The sequence below is a fragment of the Nestor notabilis genome, unplaced genomic scaffold, assembly GCF_000696875.1.
Source record: "Nestor notabilis isolate BGI_N333 unplaced genomic scaffold, ASM69687v1 scaffold20458, whole genome shotgun sequence".
NCBI classification, from domain to species: domain Eukaryota; kingdom Metazoa; phylum Chordata; class Aves; order Psittaciformes; family Psittacidae; genus Nestor; species Nestor notabilis.
Genome location: NW_009941720.1, coordinates 26,201 through 40,130, shown reverse-complemented (window position 1 = coordinate 40,130; position 13,930 = coordinate 26,201). Strand labels below are relative to the sequence as shown.

At 35.5% G+C, this 13,930-nt stretch overlaps 1 protein-coding gene across 1 annotated transcript in view; it reads left to right on the top strand.

Annotated features, from left to right (window-relative positions):
- Nucleotides 1-13,930, top strand: part of EML5 (echinoderm microtubule associated protein like 5) — a gene marked incomplete at its 3' end in the record, with an annotated part of 40,822 nt that overhangs the window by 1,183 nt on the left and 25,709 nt on the right. Inside the window, exons 2-6 of the mRNA XM_010021034.1 lie at nucleotides 311-470; nucleotides 2,870-2,968; nucleotides 3,536-3,604; nucleotides 4,903-5,088; nucleotides 13,221-13,356. Of these exons, the coding sequence (XP_010019336.1) occupies nucleotides 311-470; nucleotides 2,870-2,968; nucleotides 3,536-3,604; nucleotides 4,903-5,088; nucleotides 13,221-13,356 (650 nt within the window). The remainder of the gene's footprint in view (nucleotides 1-310; nucleotides 471-2,869; nucleotides 2,969-3,535; nucleotides 3,605-4,902; nucleotides 5,089-13,220; nucleotides 13,357-13,930) is intronic.

Below are 13,930 nucleotides of genomic sequence, written 5' to 3'. Positions count from 1 at the left end.
GTATGATCAGCCAAGAGGTAGCTCCAGAAGGTTATTCAGTCCTCTCTTAAAAAGAATGTCAAATAGTAAGTAGAATGAAGTAGTTCTGAAGATACATATCTGTCTCCATTGATGGTAGATCTCTAGATAGCTAAATACCAGCTATTACAGCTATTGCGGAATTTGCGATACAATAGGACTTGTTCTTGTTAGTATCTGCTATCAGTGGAAAAATATTATAAAATCATTATTAATGAGAAATATTAATAAAAAGGTCTAGGCAAATGTAAAAGTTTGATTCAAAAATATTTTATATGTTTTTCTTTGGCAGCCTTGCTTTGCATCCTGAACGTGTGTTGGTGGCAACAGGTCAAGTTGGAAAAGAACCGTATATCTGCGTGTGGGACTCGTACACTGTGCAAACTGTATCTGTTCTGAAAGATGTTCACACACATGGTATAGCTTGCTTGGCTTTTGATTTAGATGGTCAGGTATGTAATTAATATTTCCCTTTTTTTTTTTTTTTTTTTTTTCCTCCAAACAAGTTGTTTATCTGTCAAATCTCATTAAGTAGCTTTTTGGTGTTTTAAGGATGTGTATTGACTCAGGTTTTGTCTTGCTTATTCTCAAGCTAAGGAAAAAAATGTTGGCATTACTAGTGGAGGTGGTAGGGAGATCCTTGTGGTTTGTGGGCCACAATTCAAGGTTATACTAAATGACTGGAGATAGCAGAGCTAGTGGTGCAGGGCTGTGTCTTGTGCACAAAGTGATGTTACTTATCTTGGACTCCTAATTTCTTCAGGCAGTATCCCCTTCTCTGTCATGCATTTTGTATGTGTTGGTGACTCTCCGTGTTTTGGTTGGTTGTTCAGAGTCACATATCCTGGATCTTAAGAGTCAAGAAAAACATGCAATATATAGATGAATCACAAGATAAACGTGGTTCCGATTACTGGTCTCTATATGATCACTATAACAAACGTTGGTCATCTTCAGTCACTGGGAGGGAATATGTGGACTGAAGTAACGACAAGCCCATTGCACTCTTCGTTTGTTCTATTACTTGTTCATTTTTTATGCTTCATGTTGGACTGTGCCACAAACATGAGCTCCTTCCCACTGCCAACTGGTCTGCCTAGCTCAGGAAGACATCATTTATTCTTTATTTATTGTCCTTTGTTAGTTGTCTTGGGGAATCTGATGATTCATTGGTGCACCTAAAACCAAGGTTACCCTTCAGTCTCCTTGGTGTTGGGAGAATTTCAGCTAGCTTTATGGTATGTTCTCATGTGAGTGTGCTGGGTTATTTTTTGCTCTTTTCTGAGCTGTACTCCTCTGTGGAAGTCTACTGGTTGGTAACAAGATTTTCTTATTCTTAGGAGAACCGAGAACATAATTTAATCTCCGTTTCTGAGAAGTCATTGAATTGCCTTATGTCTGGGAAGGCATCACCAAGTTGGGTTTTTTTTTTGTGATGGGTATGCAATAAGTGTAAAACTAGTTTGCGTTTACTCCTCTCATTCTGCAGTAGGACTGGAATTGAACTGCTTGGAAGCGTAACTGGAATTGAAACTCATGTTCCTTCTGAGAATATTTTCAAAGATTGAATAGAAAGGTTGGACTTTGCAGTTATCTGAAAAATTGAAATTGACATTAATAAATTGGGAGCATGGATGACAATTGTATTTGACTTGCTTCTTGTAATCTTGGAGCTTCTCAGACAGTAAAGAAATCATGTTATTGGGAATAGCTTTCTGTCTTTGGGAAAAAACTTGCTTAAGTTTGGGGTTTGCTTTTGCTTTTTTACAAACTCAATTTTATAATCTATGTAGAAATTGAAATGAAATTTGTCTTTAATGTGTGTAGGTATTAACTGCTGAACAGTGCAAAAACTTTGTCCTTAAAGATTTGCAAAGCTTTCATTTATCAAAATTAAGATGGCACAATTTGTGTTCATAAACTGAACAAAAAGACTTTCTTTAAAAACAAAACTCAAAATCACTGAGTTTCTTTTTATCAGCTCTTTAATACTGTTAGTCTTTCTGTTGAGAATTTCTATAGGAAAGCCAACATTTTGACTGGTTAACAGATAAAGTAAAAGTGGACTGTTTGTTAATATGGTCAATGCTCTGTGTCAAGAAATCTGGAAAGGAATAGTTACTCAGACATAGAATCAACCAGGTTGGAAAGAAGTTTAAATCATCAAGTCCAGCCTTTAGCCCAGGACTGCCAAGCCCACCACTAAACTATGCACTAAGGGCCTCATCTACATGGGTTTTGAACACTTCCAGGGATGGCAATACCACCACTTTGCTGGGAAGCCTGTTCCAATACCTGATCACCCTTTTGGTGAAGAAATTTTTTCCTAATATCCAATCGAAACCTTCCCTGGTGCAGCTGTTTTGAAGAATCAAGCAAAAGACTCTTAAAGCTTTTAAATGTTTTGTTAGTTTCCAAGAAGATAGAAGAAAGTATTTTTCTTTGTATCTCCTGAACTTGTGAAATAAATACTTAAATTCTGCAAGTTATATGTAATTAAAAGTAAAACCAGGTAGTTTCATTAACTTCAGTGAGATTCTTACTTTTTGCAAATCTCCTGACTGATGCTTGCCGTGTGTGCTATATATAATTATATATATCAAACATTATAAATCCAAAATATGTTATCTGATATCTTACTGCTTTATGATCGTGACATTGTAACTGAAGAGATGTGTCTATGGAAGCTTTGGCATAAGATGTTGTGTCTTTAGTTTTCTTCTATATCAAAATGTAGCTATTGCTACTAACTCAAATATGTTATGAATTTATTATAATTCAAAATGATTACTCTAGTTTTCATTAATATAGTGAATTTTTAAAATTATTTATTTATTTTGGACATTTTTAGCGCTTGGTCTCAGTTGGTTTGGATTCAAAAAACACAGTTTGTGTATGGGACTGGAGAAAAGGGAAATTATTGTCAATGGCTCCTGGTCATACAGACAGAGTAAGTATAACTAAAGAATTTGATGTCAGTGTAATTTTAGTTTGTTAAACCATGTCTGTGTATGCATACTAGAGCTATATCTGAACAAAAAAAATCTTATGTTTTAGGAGTTGAATTTGCATAATGCTTGGATATGTATTAAGATATGTGAAGATATTTAAGATATGTACATTTCTTTCTAAAATAAAATGTGTAACTCACCGTTTATTTGCGTGTGGTTTGTTGAGACTGTAAGCATGTAGGGGAAGTGCAAAATTATAGGCGCTTCCTAGACCCTAATCCCCATATGGGAAATCAAGATGCAAGTAATTGCTTAAATTTTTCTAGTCTGTAAATGAACCTTAATTTTGTTTTATCATGTGATGTAATTACTCTAGGAAAAAAACCAAACAGAGCTAATAAGATCTATACATTGCAGTTTCAGTATTGAATGAGATGATAAAATGCCATTCCAATAGTTCCATTTAAAGCATTTCAGACCGTTAATGGCTACAAGTTTTTACTATTTTAACTGTCCCATGCTAGAAAGGCGATCTCTGCTGACATCCCTGGGATTTTTTTATGCAGATATTTGATATTTCTTGGGATTTGTACCAGCCAAACAAGCTTGTCAGCTGTGGCGTGAAACACATCAAGGTAATGAAATAAATGTTAATTCATAAAGTATTTAAGTTGTAGTAGTTTATACTCTATAAAATATATAAAATAGAACCTAAAAGGAATATATAATTATAACATAAAAGGTCTTATGTAAGAATAGTAATACTTATTTAGGCACTGCAATCATAGATCACACCTGACTACACTACACATTTTCAAGATACAGATATAGTAGAAAACAGACCATCTCTGCTCAACAGAGTTCCTGCCCTGACAGAAGAAATGTGGAAGGAATGAAGTGGTTGTCAGTAGCATTGTATGTAATGATCATAATAGAACTTAAAATTTAGATTGTCTAAAATATGTTTGAAACCCCAAGTAGCACAAGACAGGATGTGCACGTTTAAGGCGAGTCCAGGTACTCAAGTTTCTGATTCTTGAACAATTAATGAATTGTTACAGTTCAGGGGTAGAATGAGTTGAAAAGACATTTCTTACAGTTTGAGAGAGTATGGGAATACAGTGGAAAGAAAAATAGAAATGCTTGTCCTTTCTTGTAATACTTCTTTCCCTGCTGTTATTTCTACCTTTGTCATTTTGAGCGCTCTACCCGTTACAGGATTCATAATTCAGACAGTTCATGTGTTTTTCAAGCAGTGTTCTATGAAACACTCTTCTTTGATCCGAGTACTGACTGCTGTGCAGAAACAGCTTAATTCTGTCAGCAGAATTACCAATGCTTGACTGCCATCAAATATTCCTAAAGTCACTACCTTCTCCCATGCTCTGTCTTCTGTGTTACCACATAACAGCAGTAGATGGCAGCTTGAAAGTTCTGTATTGCTCTTATGTGTAGGTTCCTATAGTGGAAAAAATGTTTTGCTTTTCATAAAATGAACTTTTAGATTAATATGTATTTATGGTTTATTGGAGAAAATGTTCCATGTGTTGGCTAGATTGCGCATGCCTTTGATTTAGCATAGCATTTAGCAGGTTATTTACAGATTTCCATGGGCTTGATTAATAATAGTCTTTTTTCTACTTCAAGATCTTAAAGGACCCTTTTGCCACTAGTGAGCTAATATGTTGTGCCAGCAGCGATTTAGTATTTAAGGTGGCTTTATGACTTCAGAACATCTATTTAGATAAGCAAAAGTTTATCTGAGCAACTTTTAAGGCTCTGTGAAGACCTTTTAAATAAAAATAGAATTTTAAAAATAATTGGTGTTTCTTTTGAGACAGTATTAACCAAAAATCTGAATCCCTGAGATTTATAGGCATGTGGATCAGGCGAGAGATTTTTATTGATGTGTATTTTTCTTAAACCACTGCAGTTCTGGAGCTTGTGTGGCAATTCCTTGACACCAAAACGTGGTGTTTTTGGCAAAACTGGTGATCTGCAAACTATATTGTGCCTAGCCTGTGCAAGGGATGAAGTGACATATTCTGGTGCACTGAATGGAGATATATATGTATGGAAAGGAATCAACCTTGTACGGACAATACAAGGAGCACATGCTGTGAGTATATTTCTTTCATATAAAATGTTAAATAGATTTCTGGAAAGCTGGAAAGGGCATTGCAAGATCATCTGTGTTTCTAAACTATTTCAGTGATAGAGACTCAGTATGTGTCATATGAATATATTTTCTTTTCTGTCCTTTCTCTCTGGTGTGCAAGATTGCTGTTGTGTTAGAAAGTGAATGCTAGATTGAGAAATACATTTAGGTGTCTATTTATGTGCTGTCTCCCATTATCATTGATGGGGGACTTGGTAATCAATAGAGCCTGGAATGCATTTAAGTTTACCCTTCAGTAGACATGTATTACTCTGTTCAATTACCCATGCAGGGGTATACATAGTGATGTTTTATATATCGGAGTTGAGTACATAGCTGCCTCCCCCAAAGAATATGGATCTACTTTATCTGACTTTCTTTTATGGATGTCTCATTAATCTAGAGGCATCTCAGGAGGCCTGGACTGCTCTATTTAGGTAATTGGTGTTGAAACAAATAAGCAGGTCTCCAGGGTGTCTCTGGAGCTTTATCCACATCTCCATCCATTTGGAGATACTCACAACATGGCTGGACACAGCCCTGAGCAATACGCTGTTTTTTGACTCTGCTTTGAGCAGGGGTTTGGGCTAGAAGCTCTCCAGAGTTTTCCCCAAGATCAGCTATTCTGTCATTTTGTGAATTGAGTCCTGCTGGCTGGTTGCCTGATAGCTCTCTAAAGTCTGTTGATTCTGTGAAGCGTAATGTAAACACAAACTCCCAGCTTGTTTGTAGACACACACATTTAATTGTTTTAGCTGGACTCAATTGCTCTTCCTTGTCCAATGTTGCTACTTTTTTCTGTATTCATTCAGCTTTTTAAAACAGTATATAGCTTTGAAAAATGACGTCATCAGTGAAAGTTAAATATTTTTTTTCAAAAGTGCTTGGTAAGATTTTCTTTTAATCAAAATATTTAGTGTGAGCATGAAGTGATTATATTTTTACTACGTAAGTTTATATTATATTTTCCAAATTCTTTCAAATCATATGGTATTGTGATTAAAGTAGGGAGCAAAAAAACGCTTGGTGGTTTGCAGTCTAATTTGTGTATGCCAATCTGTGAGAGCCCTCATTTCTCTCATAGTAGTAAGTCATATACTTCTAACTTCTCCAAGTATCACTTTAAACCCAAAGCATCTTGTTGGTTTAACCTATGAGGCATGAAATTGTTAAGGTAAATTTATTAAGCTATATTATGTGCTGGTTGAAAGTTGATTTTTTTTTTTTGTTTTGTTTCAAAAGGCATTTTACTTTCTAGATAATATTTAAAATTGCCTTATTAACCATTATAAATAGCATGAAAATACAAGCACACGAGTTCCTATATTGCAGCTTTGAAATTCTAGATAAAAATAACAGTTTATTCTTTCTTATAAGCATGCATTTGATTTCGCTGGCAGTACTGGACTGGATGTGTGTATGTAACTGAAGTATTAAAATCACTCCTTATAATTTGATCAGGTAGAATGGAGGGGACAAAAAGTGACAAATGATATGTATGTGGAGAGGTTACAGTCAGTCAGTACTGAGACTCTTGGTTTATTGATGATTGAGAAATGTACATTCAGGACAGTGGCAGCTTGTTGAATTAACTAATCATAGAATCATAGAATAGTTAGGGTTGGAAAGGACCTTAAGATCATCTAGTTCCACCCCCCCTGCCATGAGCAGGGACACCACACACTAAACTATGTCGCCCAAGGCTCTGTCCAACCTGGCCTTGAACACCGCCAGGGTTGGAGCATTCACAGCTTCATTGGGCAGCCTATTCCAGTGCCTCACCACCCTCACAATAAAGAACTTCTTCCTTATATCTGATCTAAAATTCCCCTGTTTAAGTTTGAACCCGTTCCCCCTTGTCCTACCACTACAGTCCCTAATGAAGAGTCCCTCCCCAGCATCTGTGTAGGCCCCCTTCAGATATTGGAAGGCTGCTATGAGGTCTCCAGGCAGTCTTCTCTTCTCCAGGCTGAATAGCCCCAACTTTAATTTAAAAGTGACTGAACTGCTTATTCAGACAGCAGTATAACGACTGTATCTTATTAGGAACAAAAATAAAGTTATGAAGAACAAGTGTAAGACTATTTTGCATTTGAGATTTCTTTATATTCATATAAGTGTATATAAAAAATAAAATATATATGTCCACACACATGCATAACCTTCCTTTATGCATCTATAGAAACATCTAATGTAATCAAGAACACACAAATTCTAAACTAAGAAATATAAAGGGGTATTTGAATATTCCCTGATTGTTACTCTCTACATTCTGATCTAGTTTTAGTGTTCATACTTAGTGTCCAATAGTGTTCTATTCTGATCTGTATTTTCCTAAGGTGATGTGGACATTTACTTTTTGATGCTGGTGTTAGTTAAATGAATCTTTTAAAATGCTTGTATTGCATATACAGAACCGGATTCCCAGAAGAGAGAGTGCACTTTCTCTCATATCCAAAACTGATGAGGAAAAGAGCGTCCCATCCTATTTGGTGCTGTAGGAGACATCTGTCCTGTATATTCACATATCTGTTACTTGGATTATTTAGACTTGCAACAGTTTATTGCAGAATAATGCTATGCTTTTCAACTCTTTCAGTGTGAAATGACTCAACTGATAAATGTAGAGAGTACTTGTTGCACCATTACTTACATGCTGTGTCAGTTTTGCTAGGCTCCTTATCTTCAGTAGCATCAGTGGATGGAGCTCAGGTGACCTTGGAGTAGGTCTCATCTAGCCTTCTATTTTTGGCTGCGTCCTTTAGGCTCAATGGAATTGTGCTTTGCAGTACTGAAAACTAAGTAGGGGCAGTAGTCCATGGCTCTGAAATTCATTTTCACAAGAGATTAGTGTCCCTACAGATCTCACCAATTTCAGGGGAAAAAAGATCCAATAAAATCTCTTCTGGAAGCTTACTTCCCAACAAAATGAAAACTTGTTTTTCAATGAAATATAACATTAAAGGGTAATATTGTCAGACTATTGTTAGCACAAAATACAGCAGCTTGGAATAAGAGTGCCTGTTCAGCCATACTGAACTATTACTATCATATTGTATAGTGATTTTGCACTTAATTTTATAAATCATGCCCTTGTTCATTCTTTTGAAAGAAACCACAAGGGTAAATGATAACATTGTGATGTGCATACGTTGTTAAAAGCAGTGTGCACATAGTAGGGAATTGATAGACATTTTCGTTCAGCATGCTGGTGTTGGAATTGTCATCCCTGCTTGCCTGTTTATCATCCTGCGTCATTACTCCTCAATGGGCTTGAATTAAACTGACAATTCATTAAAGGAAAGCATGTCTATTATTTGCATAAAGTACCATGTATTCCTTTCTTGCAGCATGAACAGTAGGCATCTGAGAAGCAGGAAAGCGTTTTCAAAAGCATGTTAGTCATGTGGGGATATGGTCCATCCATCTGGCAGCAGTCTGCATTAATACAGAAAACAGGTTGTTTTCCGAGGTTGGCTATCTTTGTTATAGTTAACTTTGCTGAAAAGACATTTTTTCTTTTTAACAGTAATTCAATGTGAAAAATAAACCAAGCTGTCCCAGTGTAAGCAACTGAGGAAAGAGATAGCGACTTTAACACTAGCAAGCAAAATAAGAATTCACAGCTAAAACAGATTATCTGTCTTCTGTCACAGCACTACTAAGAACTGTAGACAGAGGAAAGAAGATTCCTATCTAAGTTTGAGTAGAAACAAAGTTGAAAGCAAATAGGTTGGGATGACTGGAGAATTAGTTGGAAGAGGAGTGGAGAGTTCACTTAATGTAGAAGTAGGAATGAAAAGTAGGAAAAGATGGAAACGAGCAGTAGTTGAAAGAGTTAAGGCATGGAGTTCATGTGCAGGGAATACTGAATAGAAATGGGAAACGCAAATTCTAGTTTTGCTTATCTCCCCTAAATAATAATGCTAAATAAAAGTTTAAAAAAGAAGAAATGTAACAGCAACATGGAAGTATGTCTAAGTTCATTGGCACTGATGGTACTTCAGGTTATTTGTAGGCATTGTATCTGATTCTGAAGAGTCAATATAGACCTTGACTAAAAAAAAAAATAAAATAAATAAATCTTCTATTAGATGACTCGCTTTTGTGCCAGTGCAAAGAGTGGAATGTAGAGTCTTCTATTTATTTATAATCTTAAATGTTCTAAATTCCAGGTAGTCCATGACATATTAAGACATATATATGAGATGTTACTTGGGTATTAAACCGATGATAGTATGCTCGTTTTAAAATGCTGTACTCTTTAAAGATTCTTGTGTGCCTTTGCCTTGCATAGTGAATATACATAAGATGCTTTCGCAGCAGCTGAATAATTTATTTTGAGATAGTCTTTCAGGGGTACACATTAAAGTTGTGTGGATTGATGTCAGAAACTGAGGTTAAATAACAGGCTCGAGGTTAAATAACAGGCATTCTGTTAAAACTATTCCACGCCTATGTCACTTGACTGAATAGTAATTAAATATAGATGGAAACAATATAATGAACTTAAATGTAAGGTTTTAAGCTGGTGTCATGTACCAACACGTTAAGTTGTGCAGTATTTTTCTCCTGCTTAGATTAGTCGTAGATTTGAAAGGAAACTGTCCCCTTACTTCAGCCAGTGAGAGGCATATAGGCAACTGTTTTCAATGTTTAAATAATAAGCACATTTTAAATAACATGCCAATTTTTTAACTGTTGTGTTGGTGATTTGTTAGATAGGAAGATTAAATTTCACAGTAGTGGCTCTCCACTGTAAGCTTACTGATGCCATCCTTGAACGTTTGCAATCCACTTCCTTGCTATGCAGTTTATATTTGGAGACACAGTATCTTATAGTAAGTGCCCAACATATGTTGCTTTACATGTTAGCATCTATGTCCTGATTGAATCTAGGAGTAAGAAGGAGGCATGGGACTTCTTACTGAACTGGTATCATTTCCATTCTCAATGCTGCTTAGTAGTAGTCAGTTGCTGCTGAAGTTTCCATATGATCTTTCAGGCTTGGTCCTAATTATAGTTAACTGCAGTCATGTGTTCTAGGAAACACAGTCAGAGTTAGTGTAGTGTATTTTATAGAAATTACTGCATTTAGATAAATTAACACTTGATTTTCGTCCATCAAGTTTTTGAGGCAAGATGGGTCCAGCAGCAACAGAAAAACTGAGACAACTTCACTATCAGAAGCTTCTTGGCTACAAGCAGTGGCAGTATATTCATGGAGTAGAGACCATCTTTGTCACGTTGTTTTTGTACTACTTCAGCCTTCAACTATCATTTCTGGTAGACCTCAGCATTTCTTTATTTATTTGCTCTTTTTCAAATTTTATTTTATTTTTTAATTGTTTGGGGGTTTTTTTTTCCACAAAAGTTGAGGCAACACTGATGTGATACCAGCTGGTTGTATTGGAAAATAGGACATACTCTGCATTCTGAGAAAACTGCTGATCAGTTTGAGATGTTACTTCCAGAATTTTCCTGTTCATTAGGAAATGTAATGAAAAATTTATAACCAAAGAATGCTAACTATTCTATGATTCTATAATGCAGTCTATATGTCAAACTTTGTAACTTTTAGGATTGAAGACTTTGATCTATACTTTTTATTTTGAACACAGTCGATCTTTGTTGCTCATGTTATTCAGTTGGATCAAAGTCAGTGTAATTGTTTGTGTCTTATTACTGCTAGGAGGCTATTGACCATCAAAAATCAAATTATCTTAATGACAGTTTCAGGCTGAAGGATTAAGAGAAGCATCAAGACCTCAAAATAGATTTGCATTAACAGTCTTCGCAATTTCCAAAAGGAAACATTTAGTGGAAGAATTATGACTGGCTAAACTACCAGAGTAAAGAATCTGTCTTTTCCCCATGAAGTGTCAGCCCATCAATTAAATGAAGAGTAGCTAAGCTCAGCTTCTTCCATTACATACTTACAGTCCTCATTAATGAGGGACCTTTTTTCTAGTTTTCACCTGATTCTCTATTCCAGTAGCACATAGTCTGAGATGAGAATGTCCTGTTGCATTTCAAGAGATTGAGCAAGCACAACATCTGCCAAATCTCCTTGACAACCAGCATGTCCTCTTCAAGATAAGGATATTCTGTGAAATGGAAAACAGATTAATCCTGGATCCACTTCATCTTATCTTCAGAACATTCAGCCAGCTTCCCACATTGCCAAATGTCTGATTCTTTTTTTAATACTGACTAATTAAATCATGGATTTCGGAAGGAGTTAATTAGAGGAAAGAGAAAAATTCTGTTATCAAGGTTGCATTCCAAAAAGAGCTGTAAAAAATTTAAATATGCCAGAACTTGGGCAGAATTCAGTATATGGTACAAAAGGAGCCAGAATTCCTCTAGACTTTTATTTGCTCAGTGGCACTAAAATGTTAATGCAGTAAAACACAGGCACAGACACAGAAACAAATACGGTTTGGGTTGTATTTTCAAAAAGTCTCCAGGCTCCTAAAGAAACAGAAAGAGGATTTTCAGGATGTTGGAGATAATGGGAGTTAGCTTTCTAATCTGCTTATGACTTAAAAATTCCACTACATTTCTGTTTGGGCACATGGTACTCCTGAAAATATGGCTTGCCTTAGAAGTCCGTATCCTGGGGATGGACATGACATATCAAAAAATTTGAGTTCTGTCACCCTAGGCTTTCAGTTTTGATTGTCATTTGACATTCTAGTAACAATATAGGGATTTTTGTGAAAAGTGAGAGATTTCTTTTTTCTCAACTTAAAAAATGATGTACTGGCTACCAGATGCTAGAGAAGCAAACGCAGTCCATACTTCATTATGATGAGTCCATGATATTTTCCCGAGTTATAATTTCAGAATTAAAAAACAGGTTGGTAGGAGAGAAGAGGCATGAGAACCTGGGAATTCTGACAACCCACAACACTGGGTGCTAGTTTGTTCGGTAAGTGTACGGCTTTATTTAGCCCCAAAAGCTAATCTCATTATTTGCGAATTGCTTTCGCTTTGGGGGTTAATGTGCTTTATTACCCCAACCAAACTATTGGAGCTTTACATTTTCTGCTTTACGAAACAGAAATTTCAGAATAATATTACAGAAGATGTATGCATGTTATTTACTGTTCTACCTTCTTTTGGACAGGAGTACAGAGACAGATTTTCCCTTCCATAGTTTTTAATGTTCTCCTGTTTTATTTCGTCATCGCTGAATATTAGACATTTTCAACAAATACAGAACTTTTTTTTCTTTCTCTTTTTTTTTTTTTTAAACTTCTAGTAGGCTTATTGCCCAAAGTTGCCCTTTCAGTAGCTTTGCTTACTGAAATTTGTGGGCTACTTCTGAAAATAAGACGAGTCCAAACAAAGGGTGTGTGCTATTTAGATGAAGTATCATGTTTACATCAAATTTAGTGGCTATGTGGATACGGTATCTTTGTTTTAATAATATATATGTCACCTTTGCATCTTCTTTATCCTGAGAAAAGCATATATCAAGCCAGTTAAAGAAAATATGTTAGGTTTGGTTTCCTGATGTCTTTTAAAATAAGAGCTTCTATTATGTATTTTTAAATGGCATAAAGTGATCACTGTGTTCTTTTATATTTTGCTTTGAAACTTAAATGTTAAATCCATCTTCCTTGGCTTAAGATGTAAAGTATGCCAAATATTTTTTGCCTGGTTGCATAGAAGCTGAGTAATAGCAACAAAGGCCTTGAATCAAGCCTAATGAAGATCAGTGGAGATCATCCTGATGTCATTTGTGAGAGTTGGACCAGGCCCTAAGGCAAGAAGATATGAAAGTAAACTCTTTCTAGGGATAAGAAGCAGCATCACTATAATCAACATCATGATAAAAGCAGTACTGCAAAAATTCTCTTATCTTACTGTTTATCACTGAATGTGAATTCTGCTCACTTTTGAGTTTGTTTCTATTTCTGACTCATTTAAAGCTTGTATTATTTGCATACATTGATGCTATTGTCAACACCATAACAGGTAGGAAGACAGGAAGACGACCAATACCGGCATGGACAAGAGTTCCATTTTCCATATTGATGTATCTAATCTGTGTATACTCTCAAAAATAACTGTCCTCTCATTAGGCAGGAATCTTCAGCATGAATGCATGTGAAGAGGGGTTTGCCACTGGTGGCAGGGATGGCTGTGTTCGCTTGTGGGACTTAAATTTTAAACCAGTTACTGTGATTGATCTCAGGGAAACAGACCAAGGATATAAAGGTAAAAAGGTTTGTCATTTTTGGTATACCAGTAAGGTACGAAATTTACCAGTGTTTTGAACAAGAAAAGACCTTAAAAAAAAAAAACCCAAACCAAAAAGGTTGTTTCATGTATGTTACTGTGAACTATTTGCTAGAAAAGAAATTTGATCCTGCCACTAGTGTGAAAGTCACGTAGTCCTTCAGAGTTACTGCAAAACATACTGTGAGTTTGTAGAAACAGATTTTTTTTTTTTTTTTTTTTAAATCAATAAAATGCACATCTTTTCTGTAGCATAGCAGTTTTTAACACGGAAAAGTAAAACTTTAAGAGAATTTAAAAGAGGCAGTAAGATCTACAGTGTAAAACAGTGGAGTACGAAAATTATATTTGTTAGTTATCCAAATTTTCATTAAAACTATTTGGAAGTTATCTACAGTTTCATAGAACTTAGAATGCTGCAATTACAGTTTGTCATGCTAAAATTTTAAATCCAACAGTCTATAGCATGTTTTGTAGGTGTTGTAGATATTGTTGCTATAGTGATTCAGGAACAGAACACAAAAGTATACTAAAGCACTAATGTTACTTACAG